General features: G+C 37.3%; 1 protein-coding gene across 1 annotated transcript; it reads left to right on the forward strand.

Annotated features, from left to right (window-relative positions):
• Positions 1-946: 946 nt before the first annotated feature.
• LOC121417275 (transcription elongation factor B polypeptide 3-like) lies at positions 947-20,060 on the forward strand. Its single transcript, XM_041610920.1, has 12 exons — positions 947-1,192; positions 2,145-2,201; positions 2,984-3,079; positions 4,739-6,295; positions 10,045-10,141; positions 12,426-12,515; positions 14,242-14,295; positions 14,584-14,678; positions 15,559-15,660; positions 16,357-16,438; positions 17,734-18,084; positions 19,297-20,060. The coding sequence occupies exons 1-12, from the start codon at positions 1,109-1,111 to the stop codon at positions 19,356-19,358; spliced, it is 2,727 nt and encodes a 908-aa protein (XP_041466854.1). The 5' UTR covers positions 947-1,108; the 3' UTR covers positions 19,359-20,060.
• Positions 20,061-22,650: the final 2,590 nt, after the last annotated feature.

Raw genomic sequence — 22,650 nt, forward strand, 5'->3', positions numbered from 1 at the left:
TTTCATAGAAACTGAACTCAAATTGACACTCAATTACCCTAGAACAAACACATTTATAAAAGAAAGCAAAATAAACATTCATGAATAAATAAAGCAAATTATAATTTTCGAGAACATTGTGGCAGACGGGACATTCAAAATGTGTCGTACGGGACATCTCTACATTGAAGCGAAACTTTCTTACTTTATGTCTCTTTGACTTCTTCAATCACATTATTTGCTGATAATCCTATCAAACTAAGACATTTATTAGGTTAGAAACCGCTATTAGCTGAATATTTCTGTCAATATAAACAAAATAATGTGTCGTTGTGTGTCGTACAAGACACGTTAATGTGTCGTACGGTTGTGTGTCGTACGGGACACTTGTGTGTTGTACTGGGCAGCCTGAATAAAAAAAAATGAACTTTTTATCAATCAGAAGGAGCATTGCCCCTAAATTCTGCCTTTTTTATGAAAATCTTTTGTTGCAATTCATGACAATATAATTAAGTAACCTCAATATATACAATCGGGAGCAATATGTTATGATTTTTTTCATGATTGGAAATGTACAAGTGTTAATAGCATTTTTATGAGCTGAAAAACTAATAATTGAAAATTTTAAATTCCATTGTTCCCCCCGATTAAAACTATCTGTCTTCACTTTTGGTTAACTCGATCGATCATAATTTTCATAAAATTTAGGTATCATAGTAAAATATTACACTACTTATGACTTATTGAAAGCATGTTGAAATTTATGATATTTTTGAAGTTCTAGTGTGGAATCGCCCCCTCGGCCTCGCTCCCCCCCCCCCCCCCCCTCCCCCCATTCCTCTCGTGCACATCCCTTCCCTCCTCTCCCTGCGCCTGCGCACTATCCGCCAGACTATCCGGTACGCGCCTATGGTACGCAGTACCCGTACCGGATCGATCGGATTGTCCGGGTCAAAGGTAAACATTTAGGATAACCAGATTGGGGGAATTTGCCCATGAAAGGAAGGATGTAACGTATCTTGATAACTAATTCCAGCATTATAAACTAGTAGATAAACAGCTATTCCGGGTCTTTTGATCTTGAAGTTTCATTTGGAAGCTCGAATCCCTATTTTGGCGAACAATAAAGATGGCAGATCACGACAAAACTGTGGCAGCTGTTCACCACAATCTCAACAAACTCGACGCCGATCCAGTGCTGGAGTCCGAAAGGGTTTGTAATTGTATTAACAAGTCACTAGAACCTCGGTTCTAACTTAATTTCTAAGTTAGGCCTAAGCCCTAAGTCTAACGTTAATTAGATAGGGTGTACTATTTATCATTTGAGAAGCTCATGAACTAGTAGACCAAAAGCTTCAGTCTCTGTATTTTGGTTGTTCCGCAGAGGCGCACGGCCAATTATATTGGAGACTCAGACTGTCTCCCATCCCATGAGAGAGATTATCTCCAATATCAGAGACTTTCATAAAGAATTTTGGTATCCAGTTTCAGAGACAGTCTCCAGTTTTGGAGACCAATTTTCTTTGTTTACATTTGCTTAAACCTACCTTGGCGGCAAATAAAAATGTGATAAGCAGATTCCTCATGAAATATTACCCCTTTTCACCATCTACTTTAAAAATTCACCGTCTACTTTTGTTTTTATAAGGAGTTTTGTTGTCATCCACACACAAAACAAATGGGCTTCTGACCTCGGTGGGACAAAAGTTTGGGTGGAAAAAATCATACTTTTGTTGGTGTTGTTTCTTTTGTTCTTTTGCAAAGCAAGTTTCCAATATGGGAGATTGTCTCCCTAATTGGAGAGAGTCTCCCACATTGGCCGTTCGCCTCTACTGCACTGCCAATATTGGAGACTGTCTCCAATGTGGGATATTATCTCCAATATCAGAGACTTTTGTAAAGAATTTGGGTATCCAATTTCAGATACAGTCTCCAGTTTTGGAGTCCAATTTCCTTTGTTTACATTTGCTGCAAAAGGATTACCTTGGCGGGCAGTGCACTGACTTGACCGTGCGTGTACCCGAAACGGGCATGTAGCTACAATTTATCCACAGCACTTCATGGACATTTGTTCATCCGTCACCCTTTTTGCATAACCAACTTATGAAATGTGACCACATCAAGTGAAACCAACTTTTTCAGTTCTGATTTCTATCTATGAACAGATCTTGCGGATTCTTAATAGGCTGGATAGACTACCAATCACAGTAAGAGTTTTACAGGTGAGACTGCATTTTAATTCCCTCATGTATTACCCCAAATTTGAGATAGAAAATTCAAAGAAAACATTTTGTCAGAACTTGGGTAAAAATTGAGAAATTATGTGAAAATTTGAAATATACAAGATAAGAAAAAAAACCGCACAGTTGAAGTTTGACAGTGGTAAATATTATATAAAAACATGTACTTTTTGGGCCCATCTTTAAGCCAATAGTTTTCACTTCAAACTTCACAAGTTTGCTTTTCAAAGTAAACGCCTCCTGTATCCAGTTGTGAGAAAAATTTTCCATTCAGAACATTTTGGTACTTGCACATCTATCATTTTAATTTTGTGTATGTAAGCATTGTATTTCATTCATGCTCCTGCCGAAGCTTTGGATAGACAGGAAAACAACAGAATATTATTCTTTTGTTTCTGTTTATTGTAACTCCTTTAGGAGCTCGGCAAGACAGCGTTTTGCTGGCATTTAACCAATTACCTATGAAATATTTTACGTCTAGGTTAATCAGTCATAGTGGCTGACATTATCGACTGTTAATGTAGGAGTACTTTCAGTGTAAATCGGTTTTCACAGTCTAACAATCATTAGTAAGACTCAGATAATTTTTCTGTTTAATTTAGAAAAAAGTCTTGAATGTAATTCATTTAAATGGTATTCGTTCACAGTAATTTGAGATTCAGGTGAAGTTTACAAGTTTCGATCTGTTTCCCATATAGAATCATATTTCAAATTTTAAACATGCAGCATATAGTTTTGCTAGCTAACTGTTGTGTATTTTCTAGGAAACGGGAGTTGGCAAAGCTGTGAACAAGTTGCGGAAACGAGGAGGAAAGATTACCGAAGCTGTGAAACAATTAGTGCAAAGTTGGAAGGAATTGGTGAGTTCATTCTGAATATCTGTTTTATAGTCAATGGATAATATCAGAATCATCTATGGAACTCACTAAGAAATGTAGAATTATGGTAAATACATCCTTTATTTCCTTTTTAGTGCTTTGTCTATGATAGATGAAGTATTGCCATGTACAACAGGATGCCCGTCTACATTGTACTTTGATAGAGGTGTACAAGTACATTGGGTGATATCAAGTACGGTGTTCGGTGTTGGTGTTGGTGTTGAGAGCATGAAAAGGCTGCTGAACCGAGCCCCAACACCGAGCTGGGTTCAGAAGAGCGATACCGATCGCGTTATCGATATCCTATGACATCACGCCCCTGCGCTACGCTGCTGATTATCTCAACTTTACGCGAGAAATTATCGACGAAGGAAGTGAAATCAGGAAGAAATTGCAGTGAAATCGGGAAGAAATTGCAGTAAAATCTTATCGTACAGAATGCACAGGTTAAAATCACTGCAATAATCAGAAAGCATAAATATTATATTTCATTAAAATGTGTAAAACTCTAATGATTTGCGCTCATCTTAACTGAAATAGATAATTTTACGGGGGTGTTTCATCGTGTTCGCCTCCTGTTCGTGAACTACAGTTCATCAACACCAACACCGAGCTTGAAATCACGACTTTCCCAATCCCTGGGGGTTGGTGTTGGTGAATAGGGAAATTGCACATAGATCGTCAACACCAGCTGTAATGCTCGGTTCAGCAGACGACATTCAACACCGGAGCTCAACACAAACTGCCGGAAATATGTCATATTTTCCAAGGTCAATCCCAACACCAGCGTGATTTCAAGAACGGTGTTGTAGCTGGTGTTGATGTTGTCCCAACACCAACACCAGATTTCAACACCGTACTTGAAATCACCCATTGGTATTTACAATGTCAGAGGGATAATGTTCATGTTGGACTATGCTCTCTCTTTATTACTTGTATTTCGATGAAGGAATCTATCCATCTATCTCTTTTTTGGGGGGCCAAAGTGTTTTCAATTGCTTTTGATATTTTACAATGACTACCTGTTAATACCTGTTTTGCCAGAGAACAGTAGATTCAGTGGACCAAATCTATTGTTCTCTGGTGAAACAGGTATAACAGGTAGTCAAAGTATTGTAACTGGTAGTGTAAGGAGGGGGGGGGGGGTGGCATTGCATGATAAGGAAAAAAAGCAATCTTATCTGGTATATGACTCTATAGTCTTGTCATTAGTATTGAGGCTTGCATGCAGCTTGTGCATGCATGATTAGGACTCCTCTTATTTTCATTTTCAAATGTTGGCAGGCCTATATCAATGAGATTATATTGTAGATATATCATGTATGCTTGGGCACCTAGCCATGTCTTTCAGAGTCAAACACTCTGTGCGAAACCCCCAGGGGCCCGTTGCAGAAAGAGTTGCGTTTAAACGCAAGCCCATAAATCAATTGCAAGTCCCAAATGCGCGCTGTTGATTGGTTGAAAATCAAGTTGCGCATGATTTTTAGAGTTGCGATTGATTGCAACTCTTTCTGCAACGGGCCCCAGATGTTTTTAAGTTGTGTATATGGCTCTGTATGTTAGGAAAATTTACAAGACACCTTGTTCTAATATCACTGAGATGATTGTTTTTCATTGTTATTTCATTTATTTTGTGTCCAGGTAAGAGAAGCAATGGAAGCGGAAGAGAAAACCCAAGCTTCTCCGGAATGTGAGCCGTCGCCCTCTCCACAGTCTGGGACATCAGATGAGGAATCGGGAGATGAAAGCGAGGAATCGGATGACAGTAGTAGTAGTAGTTCCAGTGAATCAGAGGATGAGATAGCAAGAAATGATTATAGTCCTGAACCAAGCTCACCCTGTGGTAGCTTCCCTTCCTCACCTACAACTCCTCAACCTATCAGGGACTCCACATCGAAGCCCTCGTCAAATCAACATCTATTGAAAGACAGAGATTCTAGAACTGGGAAAGAAAAGGTACCATCAAAAAGGTCTCGTGAACCCTCTCCAAGTCGATGCCAAGACTTGCCAAAGACATCCTCAAGTACAACTTCATCATCTCATATCAAGAAAAGGAGGACAGAGGAGAGGCATCCGTCGGATACTAGAGACAGTTCTAAGGTCGTGAAAAAGAAACCACCGGAGGATGATAGTTTCTCTCAAGCGTTGTTTCCAAGCCCTCGCAAGATTGGAGGTTCATCTGCGAGTTCTCTGACGAGGAGTCCAGTCCAAAAGCAGAAACAACGGGAAGGAGATCAAACTGGCTCCCCTTCCAAGCTAACCAAACCTGGGAAGACCATAACACCATCATCATCATCATTAGGAAATACAAATATCAGTGAGAAGAATTTGAAAGCAAACACTCAAAAGAAGATTTATCCAAATAGTGATCAAGGGAGAACAAAAGCTAAAGCATCAGATTCAAGGGTCATAAGCTCTTCTGTGAAAGAGTCAGAATCAAGTTTTCTAGACATGGTGGATGATGTAGATGAGTCTTTTGCGAACCACAAGAGTACTAGTTGCAGAACAAACAAAGTCTCGTCCCAAGTAAAGACCACATCCGTTTCTAAGCCATCAATGTCAGCTTCTCCATCAACCAAAACATCTTCTCAGAAGAAACCAGGAAGTGCCTCTCTTAAAACCCCAACAGGGTTTTCTGAATCATCAAGAACTGCCAAAAAACCTGCACAAAGTGAGCATGGTAGAATAGCCTCCAAAAATCCCAAGACATTGCCATCTTCTAACAAAGTGTCGAGTAAGTCAGAGTCCAGTAAAACAAGTATGAAATCAAATGATGACTCTGAATCTAAGTCGATTTCCAAGAAAAACCCTGCTCCGAAAGTAAAGAGGAAGCTCTCCTCTGGAGAGCGCAGGATTAGCGAAGGCGATAAAACCTTCGACAACACTGGCTTGTCCTTTGGAGACATCCTTATGGGTCCAGTGTCTACCTCAAACAAAGTAAAGAAACCTGGAAAGCCGTTGAACACTGGTGCAACAGATTCCAGTAAGAAATCGTCAATGTCTTCCTCATCGAAGAAACCATCATCCAAACAATCCTCGTCGTCACATGATAGGGAATCTTCATCATCAAAGCATGTTTCTCATAAGGAGAGTAAATCTGCAAGCACTTCTGGAAGCGGAAGCAAGAAAGTATCCTCCAATGATGAAAGAAGGAAGAGATGGACGCAGGTGAACGATCCAATGTCATCAATGCAAAAGGTACTAAAGGTCTTCTATCCCTTTTTCATTTGCTTCATTTCACTTTTGTTTCCACATTAAACATTGTACAGTGTGAGTCAGAAAATTTTCCACCTCACAAATCACCAATTTTAAGGAAAAAATATTCCATGAACACTTATTTATTATGTATGGCATGAAAGAATGGCACGAACGAATCTCCTTCAAAACAATTAGATACCATATTCAAGTGGTATATGTTTATGGTTATATAATCAGGAGGTATTCTTTACTGTCATGTGAATTACATTTTGCACCAAAAAAAGGCATGGCTATAATCAATAATATCCAGATGCCAATGATGTCATTATTCTAAATGAGATGCAGTGAATATCATTGCATTCCCTTTTTTAATAAAATTATGATAGTTGATACTTAGTGTTTATTTATCAATTCTAATATTATTTAATGAAAACACATTTTGTAATATACAGTTAATGCACAGTTGTGAGTGCGTTGGGGCGATGCGGCGCACAGTATGAGGGTTCTTGGTGCGTTTTGCACCAAGCACCCTCAAACTGTGCGCTGCATCGCCGCAACGTCACGAACGTGAAACTGTGCATTAACTGTTGTATAAGACAGGTCTATGTATAAAGCTTATAACACTTACCTTGGTGTTTAATCCAATATGGTCAGACACGATGAGTATGAAGAAATCAATGGCTGCCTCCACAGACAATAGAGTTTAATCACAGCTAAACAGCTGAAATATAGTCTAGACTACACGTTCTGCAGTTCAAAAATATACAATAATTTATGAAGAAATAAAATGGCTGCCTCCTCACCCTCGGACAGTGGTGTATAAGACTAGAGTTCTAGTTCAAAAATAACGTCTGCAGTGTGTAAACAGGTACATGTAGATCTTCATGTAATCCGTGTAAACTCGTTGAAAATGCTAAATGTTGCCACGATAACAGTTAACACTAAGTAACACATTTATAGTAACAGTAGAACACTATAAACCGGAACTTTGAAGAGAACGCATTTACAGTTATGTACATCGTCATCGAGAAGAGTTTATTTGGTATAAATGTGCACCTCGCAGTTCGTGAAATTGAACTTATTACCACCGGTAGATGTACCACTACCAGTAGTTTCACTGATGATTTGAGGTGAACTCTGTCTCTTGGATTGAGTTTGAATGGACACTCGCTGATATCGAATTTCACATATCTCTTGGCTGCATTTTGAATCTTCGCTACATGTAGGTGTACTAGATCTAGGTCTATCAGTACATTTTTTCTTTGACTGCAGTCCAGATCTAGCACGTTCGGGATCAGACTGCGAAGGTTTGGAGGATGAACTTGAACTTGAAGCTTGCGATGCATTGTCACGATGGTAAAGATTCTCTGACAACTGCTTCGACATCTCACGTTTGCGGGATTCACTTGTTCTACTGTAATGTTTCAGTGAACTCTCGCTTCGATGTCCGCTTACAGACATTATATCCCGGGACTGGAACCCAGCGGTATCAAGAGAAGTAATGCATTTCGCACGGATACAATGATTTGTGTACAGCTTGCTACAGTGTGCTTTCCTCGAGATTTCTTTCATCTTGTTAGATAGAATGTTAACTCCTACTGCCGAATTACTGTACCATGGTTCTTCCTCTTCTGGGGCTTTTTCTTTTGGTCTTTGCCAAAGAAATGGACATCTTGAATCAAGTTTAGAGATGTATAACACAAAGGATCTTACTGGGCAGCTCTCCGATTCAGGAATCTCATACATAGCACCAGAATTGGAACTCTCCTCTCATCCTCCCTATTATTCTTAGTGAGGTCATCACGCTTTGACACAAATCGTCGTCCATTTTCATCAAATTCAACTGTGAAATCAGATGGCTTCATCGACCGAAGGTTCTCACAACCTCTGTTGCAAAAGTAGGTCATTAAGTCGATAAAGACCTTGTTTTGCGAGAGGAGTAGAACAATCCAACTGATCTGATGTTTGGATTCTCTCCATATCAGTAGCAGAAATTATTGGCTTGTGTTTTACATTACCTTTTCCCTCCTTCTTTAGCTTGACCAGTACTGCTTTGAAAACCTTGTTGCTCCTTGGGAATTTGGCATTGTCACAAATATCAAATTCAGGCTCTTCCAAAAAGTGCCGTTGCACAGCGTATCGGATAGCTTGGATAGATCTTCTGGAAAATTGCGAGCCATCTCTTTTGCGTATCGAAGGATAGAATCTAGACAAGAAACCATCCAAACATTCCACTGAAATTCCATCCAAGTTTGTGTTAGTGTAGTCAGCAACGTTCTTCAGTCGTACAACGCCAAACTTGATTGTTCTTTTGGGGCTTTCTGAAGTTCTTCCATTGATCAGTTCCTCAATTTCTTGCTGCGAAAGAACTTGGAATTGCGGGACAGCTCTTTCCATGGAGGCAGCCATTTTCCTTGTCCCAGGTCTCATGTAAACAATAATTACAAGGCCAGGCTAGCGCTAGGCTCCGTAGGTGAATTTATGGGTGTATTGTATTATTATGCTCAGTTAAGGTCTGTGCATGATCGTCTACCTTTATCACTCACACGGCTGCTTGTATTTCAATAAGCTCCCTCGCTGCCGCGCCACGCTCTTCGCATTGCTAATTTTGACTTGGCCCCAAAATGTGTATATGCTCTTTCATTCCCAAGGATAAAACGCGCAGACGAAAAATTGTATTCAGTTTGTATAAAAAGTAAAATGCTGCACAAAAAATGCACAGTGCTGCACAAAAAATGCACGGCTTGAAGGTTGCTTTTAATTAAAGCATAAACAAGTGACCTGAATACGCACTCACCATTGGCTACATCCTTGAACCTGTCTTATAATGTATTTTGCTGCATGACTCGTGTAGGATTATGACTTCATTGACATCTGGATTCATTAATTGCAGTGATGCCTTACTTTGATGCAAATAAAAAATTTTAGCACAGAAAAAAGCACCTCTTGATGATTCAAGCATAAATATATACTCTATGAATATGTTGTCAAATTATTTGGGATAACATACTTGGGTCATATGTAATAATTAGGTGTTCATGACATAATTCTTCTTTGCATTGGGGATTTATGAGGTGTAATTTTTTTCTGACTCACACTTATACACAACTGGAAAGTACATTCATTTTTTAAACACAAAATAAATCAAAAACGTGTTTGAAATAAAGATACACGCAAACTCTTCACTGATATTCAAACATAAGCGCACATAAATTAATACCGCTTTGTTGTTATTTTTTCACGATAGAGAGGAATGTGAATATGGTTCCATATTTCTTTAATTTTCAGTTGGCAGTAGAATATGTACTTCCTCCATATAGGTATATCTCTACAGTTAAAACCAGCTGATGAATATGCATTCAATATATAAAATGATTTATTCAATTCAATTCAATTAAACATTCATTTTCTTCCATTTTATTACATTTTTCGTAAACATTAATTCATACAAAAATCAATTTGTTATGAAAAATATAGATATGTACATGTTGGGTTTAAATTAGAAGGCGTTTACCCTAAAAGCCGAGGCTTGTAGTGGGATATGCCTATAGACAAAAAAAAATACAATACAATACAAGGGAAAGGGCAGAGAAAAGAAGATAAGGAAAGGGAACAAGAGATGGAGACGTGAGGGGGGAGGCGGGCATGTATCAGTGGGGGCAAAATATAAATGCTGTAACAACAATCGTCCATGGTTCATGTTATCATGATTGTCGTGTTTTTGTTTTGTCTCTTGAATACACCATTAGCTTGAGGATATACACCAGGAAATCACTTTCAACTTACCAGAGATCTCTGCTGATTACAAGCCTCTTAGGTTACCAGAGGTCTCACCCAAGAAGAAAGGTAGATATTCATATTTCACCTTGATTGCCATTTAGCTACCATTCCCAGTTAGAAACACATTTCTATGCCCAGGGCCTGCTATACCCACTATCAATATGACCCTGGGGCGGTATTCTGAACATTGTCTTTTCTCCATATTTTATCTTATCTCAGAGATATGACAAAATCGGTATTCTGGTGGATGTCACAAAAATTGTCATAAATTTTGTCTCTTCTCTTTAGCGCGCAGCAAAAATACGCGGCTTTAAATGCGCGTAATCCTTTTATACAAGCAAAAGATATGACAAAAGTTATGACAGGGGGGTAGCAGTCATAAATTTTGTCATATCTTTTAGTACCAAATATCCCGACACCCTGCCGACTGAATGTCAAGCAAATAATTATATTATTTAGATTAGATTGTGGTATTAGTTTCACTCATCTTCCATGACAATTTTCAAAATTATTTTTTCATGCTACAATTAGTTAGGCCCTACATATTTATTCCACCTTTTTTTCTCTGTTTTCCTTACTTTTCTACTTCTCCTCTAAAATTCTTCACAGCTCCCTGTCTCTCTTTGTAATTAAGCGCATCAATATACGCGTAGTTGCGCGATGCCAGCAACTGTTTTGGGGATACGCCCTACTTGCCACGGGGCTTTCCTATTGGCTAGAAGGGCTCCAACTGGGAACTAACGATGATTTTGATTGGTTTGCTTCCGAAAAGATGGGTGGGAACTTTGAGAGATATGACAGGGAAAAGACAATGTTCAGAATACCGATTTGTGACAATCATAGCGGTGTCACATCTCGGAGAGAAATGACAAAATTTATGACAGAGTTACAGAATACCACCCCTGGTTTCCCTTTTAAAGGATTCTAGTCTTGGTTATAAAATGATGTGTTGGAAAGGAGAAAAAAAATTATAACAGAATGGTGAAAGTTTGAAAGAAATTGGACAAGCAATATTAAAGTTACAGCTTCTTTAAAATTGAGATCACTAAGACTACGTAGATTTCAAAATTGGCAACTGGGTAAGTAAATTACATGTATGACAAGGGGCAAGACAACTTTCCCATAGGCAATGTACATTTACTTATAATTATCAGGGATTTGTGGTTTTCTCCTAAGTGCACATTTCCCTGGGGCAGTAATCTAAGTATAACCCAGTTAGTATATTGTTTTATGTCCTCATGAAAGAAAAAGTATAATCTGAAGTAAGATTTTTGATAAAAATTACATTTTAGCCATTTTATGTATTGGAGTACATGGAAGTGTTGTCCTTGCCTTACATCACTATTTGAAGTCTCCATGGGTATAGTGATTACCAATTTGTACAACTTTTAAAAAATCCATAATTTTCTCTTTGTTTGTTCTATATAGTTCAAACATGTACCTATAAACTTGTCTGATTTTTCTGTTTCCTCTACAAACAAGTTTTTATTTGGTTTCGTTTCCCCTTTAAACCGGTTAAAGAAACCACTTTGGAAGTTTGGTTGCCAGCGTTCTCATCACCATCTCCTGAATTGGCTTTGAGAACCATCTCGCATCATGTAAGGTGGTTTTGTTGCTATGTAAACACTCTCAGTGGAGTTGAATGTTTCGCGCGAATTTCGAAACCGCAGCAAAGACATTCTACACACAGTGTGCGCTGAGCAGCACACCTAACATACTGGTTTGGAAGACCACTTTTTATCATCTCCAAGACTGCTTTGAGGGTTTCCAATACATGCTAAACTGGTTTCCACTAAATTGGATTCCACAAAACGAGTTTCAAGGAAGTAGATGAGAATGGGATCTATGAATATCGTTCCTCAAATGGTTGACTTGTGTTTACCATCTCATCGCAGATTCAGGATACCAGCCTTATCACCGCACAGCCGCAATGTCCCATTCAATCCAAGGGTGCGTGATCATGTAGCACGCATTTGGTTTTGGCTTGTGACTGTATACTTGGCATTACACGTTTTATTTTCCCGAAACTTAACACAAGCAGTGATTTAACACTGGCCCACATGACATTATCCATGTTAGCGATCTGCTGTGTAATTGTTTTTCAGCTTAGATTTCACGATTTCACAGAGTTTTGTGTATGTGCCTATGGTCCGTTGCAGAAAGAGTTGCGTTTAAACGCAAGTCAAAAATCGAACGCAAGTCCCAAATGCGCGATAATGATTGGTTGAAAATCAAGTTACCCATGATTTTTAGAGTTGTGATTGATTGCAACTCTTTTGAAATGGGTCCCAGATCATTAAATAATTGTTTGCTGCAACTTAATATAGAATAGTTTAATTTTCTTGTACAGTTGGAGGTTTGAGTGAGGAAGGATCTTACATTGGGTCAAAGCACCAAAGGACCAAACTCTATTCAGGACGAGCAAGACAAACAGTATCAAGTGAGTAGAAAGAATATAAAAAAAGCAAAAGATCAAAGTAACTGTAACTTCATCACCAGCTGATGAGACTGACAGAGAAGCTAAACTCTTTTACCTTTAAAGGTAAATGCTAGTTTTGGTAACGATATCAAAATGAGTTCGTACAGAATCCAATGAAATGACCACTAAAGTGTCTGTTTGTATAAATAAAACGCATGTGCCAAAGGATTATGGAAGAAATTGTGTAATTGCTGAGAAATCAGCAAATAAGCACGAGATTCGGGTAGGGCGTCGGGCCCGACGCCCTAAGCAATAATGATACACTGTCCCACATGCGCTTATCTGTGTTGGGGATTTTCGGTGCGATCATTTTTCAGCGTAGATTTCAAGATTTCACAAAGTCCAGTTAATGTAACTGTACCAGATCTAGATCCTCGATGATATACTGGCAATTAAGCCTTGTTTTACAGACTTTCTCATGAAATCAGTGTTAACTGCAACTACTGGAATTTCTCTTTAACCCTAAATAGACTGGGCTATTTCGACACCTAAGAAGACTGGGGGGGCTGATTCAGCCCCCCCTTATGATCTCGGCCGTCGATCGCGCGATCGCGACGAAAATTGGCACACGCGTTACCCATGGCATTATCTACAAAACTAAAACACAAATTCTGCAAAAAATCTCATGTCTCATTAATTATGCTAATTTATGCGTAAAATCATAAGTTTGCTCTAATTAATAAAATAATGCCCCTGAAATGCTAATTTTTGTTTCACATACTTAAGATAGTCATCTGATCAAATTGATTTTAAAAAAAATTCAAAATCACATTTATTTTCTTATGTATTCTATTGTTTTCTAAATTTCTTATGTATTTCTTTGTTTTTCGACTTTTTGTTTTTTATTGTTTTTTCAATGGAAATTGTTGGGGACTTTATTTTGACCATAAAAAAGATAAAATTAATTGATTTTAAGCAGTAAAAGGAAAAATAATGATGCATTTGTGAATATTGGCTAAGAACACTATTTGCATTGGATTTGTACACAAATTCACGTTTTTTAGTAATTTTGGGTCTGCATGCACTTACGAAATGTTGCGTAATTTTGGAACCGCGTACCCGGGGGTCACAATTTTGGTCTCAAAAGTTGCGCGAGACTTGAAAGTAAAAAGTCAGCGAGCGACGCGGTCAAAAAATTTCGCGTGGCGGATTTATCGCAAAAAATGTCGAGGGGGGGCTGAATCAGCCCCCCCAGTCTTTTTAGGGTTAAAGATTTTATTATCCAGGAACTGTACATGATATTATACATAATACTTAAACTGTTTTGCTCTATATGTTTTATTCTGACCGAAGAAGAGCATTGATATTATCAGGGTTGGCTGGAGTGGAAATACTGGTGGTAAATAATGCCTTGTTAATTTTTAAAGAAAAATGGGAAATGCTTAGAAATGCAGGGAAATTCTACAAAATATCCTTCTGGAAAGTTGCAGGTATTGTCCAGGTGTTTCTCAAGCATATTCTATCGTTTCCCTGTACCTCCCCGTACATCTTCAGTGCTTGCAAGCATTTACAAGTTTTTCCAGTACTTTTTTCCAAGTTATTCCAAGTAGGGGGCCTACAGCAATTTCCCAGGAAATTGCTAACCGTGGGTGTTATTCACTTTTGACTATCAAATAACAGAAGAAAGGATAAACTTGTTACCTAGAAAACTTAAAATACATGTATCCATTTCTCTCTTTTTTCACAGGTGTCCCTACTCTCTTCGATGCGTGCATGAGAATTCTGATGGATAATATTGACTGTGAGTATATACCAAGGTATTCATTATCCATCAGTGTCATAGTTTTTTCTACAAGAAATTTGCACAATGTCCTTGGTGAACAGAGAAGCACAGTGAATTTTCAAGAAAACAATGAATGCATTAATATATATCATAGCTGGAAAATATTTTGAGCAAACATTCAGTTTAGATGTTGACGTTGCTGGCCGTCCATAGTTGCGATTGATGGGATCAATCACAAGTCTTTGTAAGACGGGTCCCTGGAGTACCCCTTAAATTTCTACTAATTATTGTTTCCCTGTGTTCTAGCTCTGTATGTGATAGGTGTGCCATACTTCATCATCAAACCTGTCCTAGAAAAGTGCACTCCCCAGCAGCTTCTCCAGTTAGAGGACTATAATCAAGTAAGTAGTTTGTCAATCAATGTTCATTGAAGGTGTTGTGGCTCAGTGGTAAGTCTCCAGACTTTGAACCACAAGGCCTGGGATTCAAATCCCACTGCAGCACTCACATCCATTGACAAGGCGTTTATCTACATTTGCCACTCTCTGCCCAGGTGTAGTTAGTGGATACCTGATAGGAAGGATTTCCTTGAATACTTGAGCGCTAAAGCAGACATGCTAAAGTAGGGGACAGAGTTGATCTGAATCAAAAGAGAATAATCAAACAAGCTGAAAATGTTATCAAAATCGGATATAAAATAAGAAAATGATACTTTTAAGAAAAAAAAACAGCTTTACAAAACAGTTTTGTGCACTTCCTGGTTAGTATGCAAATGAGGAACAGATGATGTCGCCCACTCGCTATTTCTTTTTTACAGAATGTATGTTTCATTTGTCATTGGAAAACATGTATGGTACGTAAATTGTGCTGTCATGTCATCTGAAAAATCCATCTGTAGGTTGTTGCAACAAGCAAGCTTACATAGATTTGGAGTCCATATGAATGAGAGGAATAATTTAAAAACAGTTTCATCAAAATTGGTTATGAAATAAGCAAGTTGTGGACGTTTAAAAAGTCTTGTACTTTCTATGGGGATCCTCAAATTGGCAAACGTGCTTCAAAATGGCTGATTTTGTGGACAATCCTCCATTTGTTTTGTACACAAATTTTCAGATTTTCCTCATGATCTTTCAAATTGCATCTTGCCTCCTTCTGATCATTACATATATCATGGGAAAATATAATTCACATCACATTTTTCAAGGTCAGGAGAAGATAATGTGAAATATGTAAAATAAATAGTTTTTTGTGTCATTTATTTGTCTCAATTCACAACTGTAGTATCTGATAGAAGATACCGATGATCTTTGGAAATCACATGCAGAGAAGGACTTCAGGAAATACAAGCCTCAGGAAATGGAAACCTGGAGGGAGCTCTACTTGGTAAGATAAATATGATATGGTTGTGTATGGTTGGATTCTTAACTAGACTGCAAGTTTACAGTCGCCTGTAAGTAATGATACATCTAGTCCTAATCCGGAACGTGAAAGTTTTTATATGAATAGCAAAATTTATTTGATGTATACCATCTTAGGCTTTCTATTTGTATTCTATTTTCTAATCGGTGTACTGTGTCTCAGGACGGGGGGTTTCACTAATGGGGTGTTGCAAGTAACTTGCGATCAATAGAAAATCAAGTATATGCAGTGCAATTAATTGCAAATTTGGGATTGATTGCTAATCTGCTCCATGAAACAAGTAGTGTAATCTGATATGCTATAGTTAAAAGTGATCAACTGTAAAATTGCAACAGAATATTTGTGATTGATTGCAAATATTTTCTTGCAACACCCCCTAAGACTAAAGTATGACTTAAAACTCAGAGTCATGCTTAAAAGTCCAACATGCACATGTTATTTCACATTTAATCTGTTTGATTGATAGGCAGTAGTGGGTGTCCTGTGCACATGAACTGTCTAATGCAGTGATGCATTATATACAGCACGCAACTGAAATTTAAGTGCGTCTCTAAGTCACACTTAAACCTTGGTGAAACCCTCCTTGGTTATCAATAATGACTGCGATGGCCCTTATCACTAATGCCCCACCTAATGTTGTTTGTTTTATTGTTTGTACAGAGGAAGATGGACGAAAGAGAAGAGAAGCTAAAGAATCTTACTGCTAATATCAGTGCTTCTATGGCTAAGAGCAAAGATCAAGGTAAATAACTCATTACTTCTATACAATAAATCCACCAAAATGAACTGTGAGTATATCAGTGTGCTCTTAATTGACTTTGTAAAATAAGTGGCTAAAACATCTAGTAATGCTGGGGGATTTTATTCTCAGCCCCCTTCCTTTTTAGGATAACAGATTCTTAGCCACATCACATTCACATTCATTGGAATGATAGAAAGTATGTTTCCAGTGAAAAAGAATTATTATATCTGTCGAGAATGTGAATAGGTGATTGGTCCAGACCCTGTCATGTGCCAAAAGATAGTTCCAACGAATGTCACGAATTTGGGCAAACATACCATGAATCCTGAAATATGACATCACAAGCCAATAATAGTATCCAAAGCCGTAAATCGTACAGAAAATCTCTACGGCTTGATGGGCGGGGCTTAAATCAAATGCATGGACATGGAGTTTATATTTGATAACAATGTTTGGAGAGGCAGGGATCATTCACCTTCATTTAATTTTATTAAAAAGTTCTCACACAAAGACAGGGATTCATGAAATCATATTTTCTATCTGTTATTTAATAACAATGAATATAAATCAAATATATACAGCCTTCGATCGGAGGTTTGATTTGACTTTATTTTACATATTTCACAAGTACAAACAAAATTATGAAAACAATATCAGAAAACTTGTAAGAATACAAATCAGACAAGGCATAACAATTCAAATTAAAGAAAATAGCGATTTGGAATTAAAGACAATTTAAATGAGTGGAATATGAGAGAACCTGCATAAAAAAGCAAGGCTTGTTAAGTCTGCAGGATCCAGAAAAAAATTTGGTCTTAATGAGGAGAGGACAGGTAAGTAAATTGATTTTAACAAAGTAATGCCAAAATGTGACGATTGTGTAAGGAATACAAAAAATAATAATAAAATAAATAAAAAAGAGTCCGCCATTCTATGACTATTATTTATTACTCATTACTCGGCCAGAGCATATTAACAAAGTACATGAATATAAAAGTTTACAAAGGGAAATTATAAGAATTGATAAGCATCGCTTTCAATTTACGTTTGAATAAATTAAGTGAAGCACTGTGTACCATATCATGGGGAAGATCGTTTGGTGAAACTCTGGTCTGTCAGTGACATGAATGCAACAGTTGCATTCCGGGGTCACTTCAGGAACCATGTTCCAACCACCTCCTTAGCGGTAGTGAGTATTTGTTCACTGTCTAAAATCAGTCATTCATTCTTGTTTGTGTATAAGTGTATGTAATCGCTTTCCTATATCATGAGTGCGTTCCCTTCTGTCGATGCAGAACGTCTAACCAAGATGGCGTTTGTGAACGGTCCAGCCAAGCCCCCACGGAACATCAAGCGCCAGCAGGCCCGCCACGGGACCGGTCGCATCACCTCCAACCCACCAAGCAACCCTCACAAGCCCTACGTTCCTTCCAAGCATGCCGGAGACCAGGGCCCCATCAGGAGCAGCAGTACCAGCACCATCAAGAGCGGGGATTATTCACCTGGGCGAAGTCACTCTGGAGGGGGTGGTGGTAGTAGTAGTGGTGATGGTGGTGGTGGTGGTAGCGGAGGTACCAGAGGGAACCCATCTTATGAAAGCATCAGCTTGAGTGGTTGCAATGGTAGCACCAGCAACAGAGGGAGAGGTAAGGCATGTCATCTTCACAGGAAAACCAATTTGTTGGCAATATTTCCACATTTCAGCACAGAAATACCTCATGGGGGGGTTATTCGTCTGAACGTCCGTGCATACATATTAAAATCACATTACATGTATATACAATTAAGATACATAATACGAAATAAATATACAATTAAAATATCATCAATATTACAAAGAAAAACAAACAAACAGAACAAACATGTTTACATTACTCTGGCATCCAATCTAAATATGTTAAAACTAGTTACTTTTAAGTCATTGGGTATTGCGTTCCAGCTTCTGGCCCCCTGTACTGTAAACTTCTTTTCTTATAATTGCTTTTAACTAAGGGTCATTTTATTTTTAGAGACGATGATCTAAGCATGTAGTTAAAATTATTACTTGAAATATACCATAACATGTTCTCATATTATTTCAATTCAAATATAACATTGGGTGTAGTGACTTTGTTGTTACCATTTTCTTATGTATCAGCAATATTTGAAATATTATCATATGAATAACTACAAGTACTTTGTGCCTCTTATACATTACGCAAAGTCTATTCTATGTTTTTGTGAAGTTTGCAATATAAAACCAGCAATGTGAAGAGTTAGATTAATATAAACTTTATTGGACATGGGGTGCACTCGATTTTGTTGGATACTGCAGATATACAGTACGTCCCACAAAAAAAAGAAGCTGGGATTCCCAGTTATATTTTTCAACATAGCAAAACAATTTATTGTTTATTTATATAATCATAAAATTCTTCACTTCCTTTTCATTTTGATACTAAACATGATGATAAGAGTTCATGCATAAGATGATCTAGAGGAGTTGGAAAATGAGTCTAGATTTTTAAGGATGTGACAGTGTTGCCTAATATATGGATGACTCACCAATACGTCTTTTATTTTCTTTGTTAAGTTTCTTTCACTAATCCCTAAATGAGAGTGGATGCAGATTCACATGTGAGTTTCTGCGCAAATAGTTTCTTACGTGCCTCGGTATTAAACAATTTTCCTTCACAACGTTTGACTAATTCACCAAGTGTTAGGTTTCAAATCAAAGAGGAGATTTCAGTCTTCTTATTAATGTTAGATTTATGATGTAAACATATTCAATGATTATATCTAGCTCAAAAGACAGGTTTCCTTTTTGGGAGGGACACACTGTATAATATATATTTTTGTTCTCTCCTTTACTTGTACAGCCAAGCCCAAGGCACCTATGATGCAGAAAGCTCTCAGGATGAAGAAGATGTTCCGGAGATGAAGCCCACCATATTCCTCTTTATTCACTGATATCATCTTGCCTTTACGCCAGCATTACACAGAAACCATATAGGACATATTCCTTGAGACAAGTTTCATTTACTGTTGGCCAAAACCTGTTGTTCCCAGGGCAGAAATGTATGTCCAAGGTTAAGTATCATGTAAATATCCAGGGGTGGTATTTGATTCTGAACAGTGTTAAAACTTGGCAACATCTTACATTTTATATCTTAATAATGCAAGCTAGATAATGAAAGAAAGATTGTTTATTATACATGAGTCATAAAATCTCATCACATTGCTTCATTCCTCCTACACAAAAATTGATTTTTGGGGGGTGAAACTTTCTTCATATCAAGTAACAAAAACATCTGTCTGGTCTCCGCAAATTCACTTAATGCAGTTATGAAACTTTCAGAGCAAGACAATTACCTTTTTGGCATATTCCATACAAACTTGAAACATTACCTATCATGCTTTATCTCTGATGTCTGGAATATGAATCACAGAGTAATAATCATTTTTTTTTTACCACTGTGTGTGTGATTTATATTTTTTACAGACATGTATCACTCAAATATGATTATTCATCTCTTTGACCAACCTTTTACATCGCCATCCAAAAATATGTGACCTGGGGGCCGTTTCATAAAGCTGTTCGTAAGTTAAGAGCGACTTTAAGAACGACTGGTGATCCTTTCTTACGCGCTAAACCATCACAAATGAATTTACCATTTACCACAAGAAAGGTTCACCAGTCGTTCTTAAAGTCGCTCTTAACTTACGAGCAGCTTTATAAAACACCCATCGGGGCTCAAACCTCTAACCGCTACGTTAACTTGTAAATTCCATGTGTAACTTGGATTACAGGCGAATGCCTGAATGCCCAGTTACCTTTGGAAGACATACTGTACAATAAGACATAGATAAAGACTGGTATATGAAAGTAAGAACAAAAAATTGTTTCTAGAATCTAGGTTTTGCTATTATACAAATGTGCCAATTTTCAGACTTAAGCCTGAATAATTTAGACTTCATTTTCAGCTATAGGAAGCATGTTTTGTGCACAGAATGGCTCAATTAAGTTCAATTTAATTTAATCAAATTTATTTATCATATCATATATACATCGTAAAGCGCGAGGATAACACACTGTAGGAAAGCCGGCTGATTCTAGATGAATTTCAGACTTTTTTAAAAATCAATTCTTATCCCAGATTATAACAGTGATTTGTAACACCCCAAATACAAACCAAACTTCTGTCATGAGCAAGCCAACAATGTATGACTGTTGAATAGTATATATTTATTGTATATGTCTATGAAGAGTGATATAAAAAAATGTATATATGGAGATGTTTATCTAGTATTGGTTCAATACTAAGTGCAAATATCAAGGTGTATGTGTTCATACAGTACTTATTATCAAAATTTGTTGTGTAAATGCCTGAGGAATGCTTTAGATATACCTTGAAGTTCTTGTTTCAATGGAATTTTCATATTTTGTTGATTTCTCATAGATTCCATTCATATGATAGAGGATTCTTTTGATTATTTGTTGCAGAAAAGTCTGAAATGTCAAGTTCAAGCTATTTTGCAGTGCACATCTTGCAATTTTCATTTTAGTTTATTTCAAAATGTCAACGTCAGAGAACTGGAATATAATGATAATGTGATTTTACAACTCCACAATTATTAATTTTATAATTTGTAAAGGACATGCCTTGTAAATTTCAAGATATTTTGAATTTGATATTAAAAGAATATTATGAATATACCCTGAAATGGTGATGTAGGATGTAGTGATGCCAAAACTTACATGCAAATTATAGTTGTAACAGCAATCATGGAATTGATTAGAATATAATTCTAGTAAATGACTGACAGAGTGTTTGTATGAATGAATGAAATGGTATAGTTCAAGTGATTCCAGAAGAAAGGGAATAATTACCGAAAAATTTTGCAAAAACACCATGGCATTCTGTCAGCTAGATGGATCTTTTCTCACTTAGTTATTATACATGTGCCCACACATGCTGATCTGTGTTGGTGACTTTCATCATACTCGGGTCTTAGTATCGATTCTATTGTTTCACAGATGTTAGTGTTAGTAAACTACATCAGAAATCGGAACTTTATAGATAAGGGCCCATCTGCAAGGGAAGCCAAAAAAATTAGGGGGTCCACCTAAAATTTTGGGATGGACACAAGTAAAAAATTTGACAAGCTAAAAAAAAAAAAGGTCATCAACAAAAAAATTTAGGGGGGACCACCCTCCCCCCACCTCAAATTTAGGGGGGGGACAGGTCCCCCGCTTCTGCCGCCTATGTAAGGGCCCCTTTAGCACAAAAGGTAAGCGATTAATCGTGAGGCTGATTTCTACAATTGATTGCATTGATTATTATGTATGATCAATCGTAAGAATCAGCTCGACAATCAATTGCTAATCTGTTGTGCTATGGGGCTCTGTATTTAAGATGGTGTGGTTGCAATCAAACATTATCTTAAAGGACGTGTCCACCCCAACAAATATCTGATTTGAATAAAAAGAGATTAATCCTCCAAGCATAACACTGGTAATTTCGTCGAAATCGGACATAAAATAAGAAAGTTATGACATTTTAAAATTTCGCTTAATTTCACAAAAAGATATGCACATCCTGGTGGGTAGGCAAATGAAGTGACTGAAGACGTCATCCACTCACTATTTCTTTTGTATTTTATAGAAATATTATATTTTTCTCATTGTCAAGTGAAACAACGATTAATTCCTCCCTGAACATGTGGAATTAGCATTGTTTTCTACTACATGTGTACATGGTTTAGTCAAGTTGGTCCTTATTGTCAAATCTGTAAAAAATGAAATATTGTATACCGGTAATTCAAACAATAAAAAAAAATGAGTGAGACATCATCGACTGTCTCATTTGCATGTCACTGAGGTATGCGAAATAAGCGAAACTTCAAAATGTCATAACTTTCTTATTTTACATCCGATTTTGATGAAATTTTCAGCATTATTCTAGTTTGATTTTCTCTATTTATTTAAATCAACATTTTTGGGGGTCGGACTTGACCTTTAAAGGCTCTCTCTCAATATCACTCACTGTAATTGCTTGGTTCGCTTAAAAAATGTTATTGTTACATGTGTGGCATAGGATGACACAATTACCTTGGGACACAAGAAAACATTACTGTAAATATCTGTGAAGAAATCGATGTTCTGAATTTACAGCAAAAGTTGTGCTGTCTATCGTCAGATTAGTTTACGTTCAATTTATCCTCTTTTTTTT

Source organism: Lytechinus variegatus, chromosome 1 (assembly GCF_018143015.1).
Source record: "Lytechinus variegatus isolate NC3 chromosome 1, Lvar_3.0, whole genome shotgun sequence".
Classification (NCBI taxonomy): domain Eukaryota; kingdom Metazoa; phylum Echinodermata; class Echinoidea; order Temnopleuroida; family Toxopneustidae; genus Lytechinus; species Lytechinus variegatus.

Coding starts and splice junctions, on each gene's coding strand:
- LOC121417275 (XM_041610920.1), top strand. CDS start 1,109: ATGGCAGATCACGACAAAACTGTGGCAGCTGTTCACCACAATCTCAAC. Junction 2,202..2,983: donor TCACAGTAAGAGTTTTACAG/GTGAGACTGCAT, acceptor TGTATTTTCTAG/GAAACGGGAGTTGGCAAAGC. Junction 15,661..16,356: donor CCTGGAGGGAGCTCTACTTG/GTAAGATAAATA, acceptor TTGTTTGTACAG/AGGAAGATGGACGAAAGAGA.